The following is a 12,904-nucleotide window of genomic DNA, read 5'->3' as shown; positions in this document are numbered from 1 at the left end:
GCCTTGCTCCAGCCAGGCCTACTAAGAGTTCTACAAGTCAATGGGTCCTGCTTGGACCTCATGTGACACAGTAGGAAATGGAGGTGCAGAATGGATATTTTGTTTTCCCATTCTACAGATCTCCAAATGCTAATCAGAAATGATGGAAATAAAGCTCTGTTGAAAAATCAGGCAGGCGATACAGTTCTGTGACAGAGTGCTTGTTTTACATACTTGAGGCCCTGGGTTCAATTCTTAGCACTAGTTAAAAAAAAAAAGAAAAATGATCAGTATATCTTTCTCTATCAATAGTGGAGGATAAAATCCTAACAAAATAGATACATCACAGTGAAACCCCTTTGTACAATTAGCATATGCTAATAAAATGGAAAATAAGTAAGTAAAATGCTGGGATACAGTGCTGTGACCATGGCTGTGGCCTCTTTACAGGCCTTCTGAAGACAGCCTGTGGTCCATGTCTGAATTTGATTGGCCTGGAGCTGAATTAGGCAAGGTGGTGTCTGCCAGGTCTTCCAGAAGGCCCTCCCACTGCTCTCCCTTCTTTCTTTCTTTCTTTCTTCCCTTCCTTCCTTCCTTCCTTCCTTCCTTCCTTCCTTCTTCTCTTCCTCCCTATCTTCCCTTCCTTTCTCTCTTTTTCTTTACTTACCTCCTTTCTCTTTCATTTCCTTCCTTCTTTCCTTCCTCTCGTTCATTTCTCTCTTCCCTTTCCTTCTTTCCTTCCCTTCTTGCTTCCCTTTATTTCCCTCCCTCCTTGACTTTCTCCTTACCTTCCATCCCTCCTTCTTTTCCTTTTTTCCCACCTCCCTTCCTTCTTTCCTTATTTGCTTGCTTTTACAAACACAATTAGAGATGCCTTAATATCAAGAAACAGGCAATAGAACTAAAACCTAATATTATTACTGAGAACAATGGCTTGCTGTGCTGAGCTGCTGATTTGGTCCCCACAAATGGAATGAGACTATCAGACAGCATTTCCTTAAGGGTTTTCTACATGACATTAGTCCCCTGAGAAATCAATGTGGGGGGGGGGGAAGGGGAAAAGGTTTCTAGAGTCAAATCACTGCCTGTCACACAAATATCGTTTCCTCTCCTCCATCCCAGAAGCATTTGAAATTTGCATGAACAGGTTAAATGCTCTAGAGAGACTATGACAAGAAACCTGGTTAATCAAGTGTTTCCCAAGTTCATCTGAAATCCTGCATTTCCATAATGTCTTAATTGGTTAATCTCAGGGAAAGGAAGATTTTTTTTTTGCAATTTTTCTGTTTCTTAATTTTGCTAGCGCTTAAGAGATTCTTTTATAGTTGGCTCTTGCCAGGGAGATAATCTAATGCTTACTTGAGTCTACCAAGGAACTAAACTACTTCGCTTGTAGATTCTTAGTGAACTTGGTAGAATTTCAAGGTAGCCTACCTGTACACCTCTGGATCCATGGATGTGAAAACTTCACTTTTTTTTTCTAATTAATAAGATCACCATCAACAGGAGCTGCATCATTAGGCTAAGCTAAGAGAATAAAACAGATGCAGTGAACTCCTTCATGGCTGGTTACCTGGGATGATATGGAGGGGCAGGGCGAGGCCGGTGTTGGGTCAGCATTCATGAAGAAGAGGTTGAGGTTGAGGTAATGTTCGTGGCTGCAGAGGATTCTGAGGAATTCCAGGCGCATGGAGATGAGTGTGGGGAGGTTATTGAGCTTAGCTGAAAGCTGGGAAAAGGCAAGAAGAGAGGAAAGAAGGGTGTCTTGTATCATGACTGGCATTGAGTCTGACACACATAAAACATCCTCTCTCCCTTCCATTCCCCTTTCTGCGTTCTCTCCTCTTTCCCTTGAGACAGCAGCTCACTACATAGCCCAGGTGGGCCCCACGTTCCCAAGCCTTGAAGCAGCCTCTCCAGATGCTGGGGTCGCAGGCCTGAACTACCCATCCTGCTTCAATAGTTTTTTTCATTTATTACAGTTTCCCTCAATGTTTTAACTGAATAGCTGTTCCTAAAATTATTTTGGCCCTGATCTAACTTTTTCATATCTGTAATACTATAACAATCCCCACAGAAAATAAATTTGAGGTATGTCTTCAGTGTGATATCATTTTATAAAACTCCACTCATGTATGAGAAGTTAAAGGACAGAGAAGCTAGCCTCACACAGGATTGTGTACAATTAATAACACTGAATGACCTTAGTGCTGGGGCATTTTCTTTTTCTTCCTTTTTTTTTATTCTTTTGTGCTAGTTATGGGGCAAACTCTGGGCCTGGAGCCATGTCCTTAAGCTTTTTTTTTCTTCTTCTTTTTTTCTTTTTGTCAGTCAAAGGCTTGAACTTCTGGCCTGGGCGCTGTTCCCGAGCTTTTTCACTCAATGGTAGTGTTCCACCACTTTGAGCCACAGCACTACTTACAGTTTTCTGGTGGCTAACTGAAGGTAAGAGTCTCATAGACTTTCCTGTCCAGGTGGGCTTTGAATTGCAATCCTTAGATCTCAGCCTTTAGAGTAGCTAAGATTATAGACAGGCACAAGCCACCAATGCTGGTTATGTGTGAGGTGCCCTCGGCAGAGACATGAAGAAGGTTGCACAAAGCCCATCGTATGACAACATTCTAGTACCCCAGGGACCAGGAACAGCGCCATGGTACTCACTCACCTGGTTGCAGTAATGTCTGATGAGGTTGAACACAAAGCTACGGTCCATGAGGGAGAGAAGGTCATACAAGAAGAAAGCCAGGCTGATGTTCATCTTCTCTGCCTGTTCATTTTCCTTGAAAAACAAACATTACACACATACAGATGATTTTTGTATAAGCCCAGGATCCCCGGTGTTGGGAATGCTAGAAGAGGCAGGTCCTGGGATTCAGCCACCATTCCCTCTGTGACACTGGATATAATAGATTTAAGTGGAAAAATATAATTGCCCTTTTGGATGCCATGAATTTCAGGTCTTCATGTACTGTTAATATTCTGGCTTCCCTAATAATCATCTTTTTCCAACTTTCATATTATATACATATATATGTATATACACATATACATGTATGTATGTATTTATATATACACATATTTGTATTTATATGTGTATGTTTGACATCATTCTATAGAACTTCATACTCTGAATTTATGATTATTTTTTACTTCTTTATGTAGTCCAGGCTGTGTTGAACTGGTGTTTCTCCTGCTTTAGCCTCCTGATTACTGGATTTAGAAGTGTATATCACTATGCCCAGTTCATTCCCCACCTTTGACAAACTAACTGAAAACATATTCACTGTCTTCAAAGAAACAGATTTTTAATTTATAACGATTATTGAAGAAATCCCATCAAGATGAAAGACTCAATTTTTAGGTTAAATATTTCCACTCTTCTCCCAAATTAGGCAGCATTCCCATCCTAAAGGAGGTTTGTAAGGTGTATTCATTTCTGCATGAATCAGGGCTGGTTTCTGTTACAAATTACTTCTCACTGTGTGTATAACCCTAGTTACTCAGGAGACTGAGACCTGAGGATTATGGGTTTCAAGCCAGCTTAGGATGGAAGATCTGTGAGACATTTATCTGCTATAGATTCATACTCATATTTAAAAGGGATTTTATGAAGTGGTGCTGTGGCTCAAGGGGTAGGGCGGTAGCCTTGAGCTGAAGAGCTCAGGACAACGCCCAGGCCTAGAGTTCAAGTCCCACGACTGATGAAAACAGATAAAAACAAACAAAAAAACAAACAAATAAAAAAGGACTTTATGATACTTCAGACTCAGAAGAAGTCATCTCTCCATGTTTTTTTCCCTCAGATACATCAGTTTCCTTTGTTACTACTGAATATATAATCTGAAAAAATTCTTTTTTTTTTTTTGGTCAGTTGTGGGTTTTCGACTCAGCCTGGGCACTGTCCCTGAGCTCTTCAGTTCAAGGCTAGTACTATGCCACACTGAACCACAGCACCACTTCTGGCTCTAGTGGTTAATTGGAGATAACAGTCTCACAGACTTTGGTGCCCAAGCTGATTTTGAACCTCCATCCTCAGATCTCAGCTTCCTGAGTAGCTAACTAGGATTACAGGCGGGAGCCACTGGTGTCCAGTTTAACTTGAAACTTTTAAGCTCGGAAATTCAGGCCAAGCTGAACAGTCATGAGATTGGGTGGAGGTCTGACAAAAAGCATGACTGGGAGACCCTGGGGCAGGCTGTTCTTCCCCAATCCCCTGGGAGTTCACAGGCCTGAAATCTTTAGTCACCCTTGCTGTGCCTGTTTTTGTGACTGTCAACAGGGAGAGATCCATGCTGATTTAACCAAGACTCTCAAGAGAAATGACTAAGTAAAGAATCTCATGAGCTCTTGGTGTTATTTTCTTATTGTAAAAAATGATGTCAGTATTGAGGCTTGAACTCAGTACCTGGGCACTGTCCTGTAGCTTTTTCCATACAAGGCTAGAGTTCTACCAATTGAACCACATCTCCATATGTGGCTCTTTGCTCATTAGCTAGAGATAAGAGTCTCTGGACTTTCCTCCTGGGACTGGCTTTAAACTGTGATTCTCAGATCTTAGTCTCTTCAGTAGCTAGGGTATAAGCATGAGCCATCATGCCTATATCCTGGCTACCATACAAATCCTATGATAAAGATGCTAATCATGAGCCAGGTTCTCTGAAGGGTCATAGTTACTTTTAACTTTTTATTTATACTTTACACTTTTATTTTCTTTTCTACAGAAAAGATGCAAGAGCAGTACCAAGAGCTCTAGGATATACTCTGTAACCAGGCCCATCAATTTGTAATATTTGCAAGTATCATTCCTATTTATTCTGTAAGACCTCAAGGTATAATTCCTTGAGAGCAGGAACAATTTCTTTCATATTTATTCTGATAGGATTATTTACATAATAGACCACATTGCAATTTATTTATAAATCCCCAGTCCAGGTCTAGTGGGACATACCTCCTGGTTAAAATGATGCTTATTTTGGCTGGGCAGTGGCGGCTCACATCTGTCATCCTAGCTACTCAGAAGGCTGAGATCTAAGGATCACAGTGTGAAGCCAACTCAGGCAGGAAAGTCTGTGAGACTCTTCTCTCTAGTTAAACACCAAACAAAGCCAATAGTAGAACCATGGCTCAGGTGGTAGAGTGCCTTGAGCACAAAAGCTTAGGGACAGTGCGAGACCCTGATTTCAAACCCCAGGACCAGCACACATTAATAAAGGATTTTAGAAGTGACAAGAGACACAAATGTACCTTCTGAGGCTTCACTAAAAGAGCTGCGATTTCCGAGGTGACCACATTGACAATGGTGGTTATGTCATCCTGGAAGCGGTCGGAGAAACGTGTCTTCCTCGAACTGTCCCGCTTGTCCAGGTTATGTACATACTCAGCCATGCTTTTCACCTACAGAGGAACAGGGGAAGTGTCAACATAGAGACTGGTGACTGCTTTGTACAGTGTGCTAAACGGGGACAGAAAGGCTAAAGAAAGGCTTTCCTACAATAGACTCTGACACTTCATTGGTGCTGGGGCTGCCCAGGCGGGATCAGGATTACAAAATGCTTCAGATACACAAATGGTTGCCAGGACAGCCGCTGTGGGAAGGATGTCCTCTTCTTGACCCCGAGTCAGGGGGCTTCCTTCTTGCAGCTGACAAAGCCATGAGCTCAATTCTCCAGCTCCAGTGTTAAAAGATACTCTGTTCCTCTTCCAACCTCCATCCCAGGAGGCAGAGCTTTGACTAGCTCCAACAACCACAAAAGTGTCAGGTGACACAGAACACAACACCGGGTTATAAAGGAAGTGTTTCCCATGAATTTTTCTGTTTCTGAAATGCTAACAAAGACAACAGGGGAGATGACAGGTACTGGTGGCTCATGCCTGTAATCCTAGCTACTTAGGAGGCTGAGATATGCAGATTGTGGTTCGAAGCCAGGCCCAGCAGGAAAGTCCATTGGACTCTTATCTTCAATGAACCACCAGGAAACCAGAAATGGAACTGTGGCTCAAAGTGGTAGAGACCTATCTTGGAGTGAAAAAGCTCAGGGATAATACCCAGGCATTGAGTTTAAGCCCCACAACAGACAAAAGAAAAAAAAAATAGAAAAAAGAAAAAACAAAGAAAACGAGGGAGAAATGGCTCTCCTACTTTGAGTTCCAAGTTAAAAAGAGAAAGTGTAGACTCTTTTCCAGAAAAAAAATCTATGGTTTATGAATGTGATTTTTTTTTGCTTCTGTAAATCTAAGTTATGTCTATCCGTTTATCTACCTCCCTCTTTCTTTCTCTGAACACCTAGACATCTCTTTACAGATCTATCCATCCATCCATCCATCCATCCATCCATCCATCCATCTACCTACCAATTGGTGAGTAGTATAATATCAACTCAGTACCTACCACATTGTTGTTTATTGTACTGGGGATTGAACTTTGGGCCTTGTGCATGCTACACAAGCACACTACCATTGAGCTATGAACCTATTCCTTGGCTTTGAGACACAGAGGAGCCACATAGCCCAGACTGGCCTGGAATTCACTCCTAGTCCTTCCGCCCCTGCCTCTCAAAATACCTACTATAATTTAAAATACAGATCATATTTATTTTTTATACTTCTTCCTGGGGCTAGGAGATTCATGAGTAAACACAAAACCTCCTTTGCTTGATCAGAAGTTGAGTCTTATCTTTTTTGTTGTCAATTGTGGGGCTTGAACTCTGGGCCTGTGCACTGTTCCTTAGCTCCTAAGCTCAAGGCTACTTCCCTGTCCCTCGAGCCACAGCGCCACTTCCAGTTTTCTAGTGGTTAATTGGAGCTAAGAGTCTCAAGGGCTTTCCTACTGGGCTTGGCTTTGAACCACAATCCTCAGATCTCAGCCTGAGTAGCTAGGATTACAGGCGTGAGCCACAGCACCCAGCTAGTCTTATCTTTGATGGAAATTGCTGGGATACACTGGGGAGATCCAGGAGATCTTATGGCTGGGGGCCTAAGCTGTATTTTCATGAATTTGTCTAGTGTAAGCCAGAGTTACTGAAAAAAAGAAATGTCCCTGTGTGTTGAACTGTCCACATGGGTCCCCAAGTTCTAGGCTGGATCACTGCATGGACACTGCATTTCCAAGGGCTATTTGGGAAACCCAAAACAGATTTCTCCACCAACAAAACGTTTGTTTCTCAGAGAAGGCAGGATGGGCATTTTTTGTTGTCATGGAAACAGTATAAGAAGAAGACTAGAGGGGGGGGGTGGGGGGGAGGGAAATGGGGACCAAGACATGTGAAAGGGTATCAATGTATGGGAATTAATGCACCATCTATCTGGCAAATATCATGTAACCCTTCTATTAATTACAATAAAAAATATATGACAAGAAAAGAAGACTAAATAAGAAATACAGCAAAGTAGTCCTTATGTGTTTTATGTTGCAGATATCACCATCACCAGCTTGGGGAAAACCTAAGCTAAAATCATGTAAGATCTTTGGTATAAGAAACCCCAGTTTCCCCAGTTTATTCATAGAGATGGTCATATCCCCACATACTTAGTGAGAGGACCTGAATGGGGGTGGGACATGACACCACTTTTGTTTAATAAAAAGTATTTTCTCTTGTTGTACTCCTCACCAGGGACTGAGGTAGATAAGATCTTTTTGTTTAGTTAACTCCATTCCTGATTCTCTTCTGGCTAGTCCACTTTCCTCTCTCAGCTGTGCTTTTAGAATTCACTGTGGTGGTATTCAAAGTGTTTTTTAGTATGGCCATCTTACAGCCAAATAAGTAATTCTCACAAAATTGTACTTTTGACTAATGGCCTCTTTTTCAGACTTTCAGCAGCCTGCCAGCTACTGCGTCCTCCAGTCTGCAGAGAAGAGTAGTCAGCAGACATACAAATGGATGTTTGGACCATTATGTGTTGGTTGGGGTAAGGGCAGAGAAAATATTCTCTCCCATATTGGCCTTCAAAGTAGGAGTACCTCTCAAAAACCCCTCAATGCAGGACCTCTGGTCTCCAAGATCTGGCTCAGCGGTTTCTAGAAGTTACAAGAAAGGGGCTTATTGATAAGCACATGTGAAATTCACCCCAGGCTGTGCTGGCCAGTTCTCAAGACAAAGTAGTTGTTTATGAGCTCCTGGGCCATCATCACACCTATCAAATCATCACTTGGGTATTAAGCTGCCCAGAGTGTGGGCTGTTATTTCTTTCTCTTCAAGCTTCAGGGAGGGGATTCTATCTTGCTTCTAAGTAACTTTCCAGTTTTAGGTACATCTATAAAATTCATGGAGAACTGAGTCTGAGATCAATTTCTTTGAACAGTCCTGGCTGGGGTCTGGTAGTTGCCATTTGTTTCCACTACAGCTTTCTCATGGTTTCTTGTCCTTCTTTATCATTGAATGCTGCAAAGGTGTCTGTGCTGATATCAACAAACCTCGTGCCCTCCCTTTGGCCTCCATTGGAATTTGCCAATGAAAGGCTTGGGTGGGGGGGGGTGAGGGAGGGTCAATGGGGAGAATGGAGAAGTTTGGCATCTAGTACCTCTACTAGATTAATCCTTGTCACAGTGTGAGTGTGCCAGGGGCAGTGTTTGTGTAACGTTCACACCCCGGTCATGTGGATCTCTTCTCTGACTCTAGTCACACAGACCCCTGCCTCAGGGTGGTCCAAGGATTATCTAAGATAATGCTTCCAAATGTTCCTGGCATAGAGAGTAAGATGCTTAGTGTGCTTTGGGGTGTTATTCTCTTTCCTTCTTTCCAGGTACCAGCCATTAATGGGGTTATGTGAAGTGCCAGGATGCACCTTGCAGAGAACGCAAACTTGCCTGGGAAACTGAGTTCTAAGACGCCATGGGGAACTGCCCGGTTTAGCAAGGCTGTATTCCTGATGTCTGGGAATGAAGTAACTATGGCAGCTTTGCACTGGAGTTGACTTTGGAGTGGAGGAAGTTGAGTTTTGTGGCCAGTCTATTCCTTGCTTGAGCATTTGGTTTCTGTTTCTTAGGGCTGATACTCTTGCCCTAAAAGTAGTGAGCTGCCATCACTTGCCTTGACCAGCTGGGCTTTTAAGATGCATAACTCTGGTGTTGAATGAACCAAAATTCTCAAGACCTTGGCTCTGTGTAGTACTCAGAGCAGGGGTACTGTGGACTTGTGCATTATAGGCGAGCTTTGAGGTCACTGGGGAAAGTAGGGAAAATGCACATTGCTTCTTCCTTTCTGATTTTATTCAGCAGTTTTGGAGAGAATTAAAAAAGTTGGTGTGATCCTAGCTAGCTAGGAGGATAAGATCTGTTAAATATGGAAGGAGTGATACAATCATAAAAAGTCTTTTTTTGTTGTTGTTGTCCCTGAGCTCTTTTGCTCAAGGCTAGTACTCTACCACTTGAGCCAAAGCTCTACTTCTGGTTTTCTAATAGTTGAGTAGCAATAAGAGTCCCACAGACTTTCCTGCTGGAGCTGGCTTTGAACCACAATCCTGCTAGCTCAGTAGCTATGATTATGGGCGTGAACGACCAGCGCCCAGCTACTGCAAGGGCTTTTTAGCAATTGAAAGATTTGTGCTTTATTCTCAGTATATTGACAATCACTGCAGAGTTTTAAAGAGAGGAGTGATGTATTTGTTTAGTGTGCAAGCTTCCTTGTGCAGGACAGATGGGCCGAAGGCAAAAATGGATTCAGGAAAAGGGGAAAATGTTGCAAGGGGCACCAGAGAAAGGATGGTGGCTTGGCAAGGTGGTGGACAGGAGAAATGTGATAATTGCTTGTCATCTGTCAAGGTAGAATCAAGTTCTGTGGAAGGCAGACAGGAGAGGGGGATATTTAGATTTCAAGGGATAGGACCAGATGTTCAGAGAGCAGCTCTGAGAACAAGGTGGTCATCCCTGATATGGTGAAGTCCAGCCGCTTATCAACCAAGTGCTTTTCTTGCCCTGTGGAGCACACATACAAACACACAAGGAGCTCACCAGAAGCTCAAAGAAGAACCAGGCGTACTTGAAGACGGTTTCTCGTACCATCCCAGTGCTAACCACCATCTGCAGGGCGAGCTCCTCGTGGAAATGCTGAAGGACAAGCACAGAAACCAGCTTGTGATGCAAGGCTCAGATCCACCAAACCTCCTTTCTTTCCTTCTCCACTTTACCAGCGGAAGGACGCGGCCGCAGACACTGTGAGTGGCAGCATCGGTGTCAAAATAACCTGAGGCATGGGAACATTCTGGTAGGAAGAAGGCTGGCGTGGCACTGTGGAGGAGAGCTAGGTTTGAAGGTACGGACACAGTTCATGAGTGACACTGCATTCTCTGAAATGCCTCCAGGCCAGGAGTCAGGACTGGTAGTAGTAAGAGGAGTTGCCTGGCATGCATGGGGCATACAAGCCATACACAGTAGTACATCCTGCCTTTGGCCCTCTGGATTTTTTTTTTCATTCAGAAAATTGGTTGGTTACAGCAATAGTTCTCAAGTTGGAATGTGTATCAGGATCCCCCTTGAAGAGCTTGATAAAGCACAGATGGCTGGGCACCAGAGCACAGACACTGAGCCAGAGGGTCTGGGATCGGGCTCAAGAGCTTGCATTTCTACCAAGTTTCTGGTGATGCTCATGCTGACAGCTGCTTTGTCAAGACTGCTTATCAGAGAGCATCTAAATTCCTTTCTGGACTGGACTACTTTTATTTGCATAATCTTGCTATAGATTCATGTGGGAAATGTGATCAGAGGGGTTTAGGAATGTGGTCTCTACACAACTTGACTCACGACTTCTAAATTTCTGTGTTCCTAGGGCAGATACTTAGGAAATCGCTCGTCCCATAAAACCATCTGACTGCTCTATGGAAGAGGGTCTCCTTCTCACCATCTTATCCTTTAATTTATCTGGACACTTGTTAATGCTCTTGATAATATATTGTGTGTGTGTGTGTGTGTGTGTGTGTGTGTGTGTGTGTGTGTGTGTGTGTGTGTGATCCTACGGCTTGAACTCAGTCTGGGCACTGTTCCTGAGTTTTTTATGCTCAAGGATAGCATTTTAATTGAGCCACAACTCCACTCTGTCTTTCTGTGGTTAGTTGGAGATAAGAGTTTCGTAGCTGTTCTTGCCCAGGCTGGCTTTGAACTGTGATCCTCAGATTTCAGCTTTCTGAGTAGCTAGGATTACAGGTGTGAGCCAATGGGCCCTAGCCTGATAATAGTTGATGGAGAAGACATTGAGGACCAAATATAGAGCTAACAATTCACCTTAGTTTGCTTTATACTATTTTGGTCTCAAAATGCATCTTGGGTGCCTGAAAAAGTCATCTGAGCCACAACTGACATTTCCCAGATGGCTCATTATAGGGATTTTGTCTTTTCTCTAGAATTCAAGGTGGAAATGTGAATTAAGTAGGATGAGAGTGCTCAGACATCTTTATGGTGAGGCGTGATATACTTAATATAAATATAGAATAGTTACTTGGATTTCTAGATGATTTCTAGTACAATCCATTCATAAGTAAAAAAAATAGCTATGATATTCATGTTTCAGCATTTGGATTTTGATATAAAATGATTGCTTTATCATAAAGCCCCAAAATACATCTTAGGGACCTCCTTAGTTCTGGCAAAGCAAGATAATTGGTCATGCTAATTAAAAACAATGCCTAGGAATTTTCTGTGTCTTTCATTCATCTTACACTTATAAAATCTACAATAAACACAGGTAACTTCACTTAAAAATTGCATAGGTAATAGTTATATTAAAATGATTTAAATACTCTGTGTAGGGTGTGTGTGTTCCAGTCCTAGGACTTGAACTCAGCTTGTGCTCTGTCCCTGAGCTTTTGTGTACAAGTCTAGTGTTTTTGCACTTTAAGCCACAGTTCCACTTCTGGCTTTTGCTGATTAATTGGAGGTAAGAGTCTCATAGACTTTCCTTCCCAGGCTGGCTTTGAACTGTGAATCCTCAGATCTCAGTGTTCTGAGTGGTTAGGTTTATAGACGTGAGCCATCAGTACCTGGCTTTAAGTATTACATTTTTATTGTGGAAGTTAATTGTCTTTCTTTTTTTGTGTGTTTTTGCCAGTCCTGGGGCTTAAACTCAGGTCCTGTGCACTGTAAGGCTAGAGCTCTACCACTTGAGCCACAACAACACTTCTGGCTTTTTCTATGTATGTGGTACCAAGGAATCAGACCCACATCTTTGTGCATGCTAGCCAAGCACTCTACCACTAGGCCAAATTCCTGGCCCCTGGGGAAGTTAGTTTCATAGTCAATCTGAAACAAAAATGGATTATAACAATGATTGCTTGTCAATCCTTTAAATCACTCAGAGAATACAATAAGCATATCGCCCAATTTTATGAATTCCCAAGGATATGAAAAGTCGAGATATTAAAATTAGATATCTACTTAGTTAAATCTGAAGGATACAAATAGAAGATATTGGTGTAATATTCTTAAACTGCTTTTATTCCTAGTCAGGTCAGTTTATCAACTGGTTGCATTTCTTTTCTTTCCTTTTTATTAGCTAGTCAAATGTCAGTCATCTTCATATTTTGAGCACATTTGTTTGCTGTTGAGCTTAGGTGAGGCTGTGCCATCTGGGATGGGTGTGGGGTTGTTTTAATCTAGCAGGTGGTCAGCAGTGCACGTGACGTAACTTACCACATCTCCATCTTCCCATATGGGAAAGACAAGCTTGCTTCCAAGTTAGCCTCTGGAAATAGGTCAGTCTGACTACCAGAGTCTTACAGCAGGAAGAGATTAGACAAGGATAAGCGGCTTCTTAAAGTAATTTTATGCTGCTTACTGCAACATTATTACCAGAACACCTTGCTCCAGAAGTTATTTAAAACAGCCAGCAAACCTCTGTTTGATGAGCTAGTAAGGACGCATTTAAACTTCCTCTTGAAGTGAAATAGTTATTGGGTTATTTCAGGTCAAAATAAGGCAGTTGTAAAAATCAAACAGGAC

The 12,904-nt window shown here is 42.4% G+C and overlaps 1 protein-coding gene across 2 annotated transcripts in view; it reads right to left on the bottom strand.

Annotated features, from left to right (window-relative positions):
* Dock8 (dedicator of cytokinesis 8) overlaps positions 1-12,904 on the bottom strand; it is a 157,958-nt gene that overhangs the window by 41,719 nt on the left and 103,335 nt on the right. For both annotated transcript variants that reach the window (XM_090329689.1, XM_090329690.1), the window contains exons 24-27: positions 9,926-10,021; positions 5,224-5,373; positions 2,645-2,758; positions 1,553-1,708 (exon numbers count right to left, since the gene is read on the bottom strand). In XM_090329689.1, the coding sequence (XP_090185815.1) occupies positions 1,553-1,708; positions 2,645-2,758; positions 5,224-5,373; positions 9,926-10,021 (516 nt within the window). The remainder of the gene's footprint in view (positions 1-1,552; positions 1,709-2,644; positions 2,759-5,223; positions 5,374-9,925; positions 10,022-12,904) is intronic.

The sequence above is a fragment of the Megascapheus bottae genome, chromosome 3 (assembly GCF_031878675.1).
Source record: "Megascapheus bottae isolate mThoBot1 chromosome 3, mThoBot2.hap1, whole genome shotgun sequence".
Classification (NCBI taxonomy): Eukaryota; Metazoa; Chordata; class Mammalia; order Rodentia; family Geomyidae; genus Megascapheus; species Megascapheus bottae.
The sequence above is the reverse complement of the archived record's forward strand: the minus strand, read 5'-3'. Positions and strand labels throughout refer to the sequence as shown.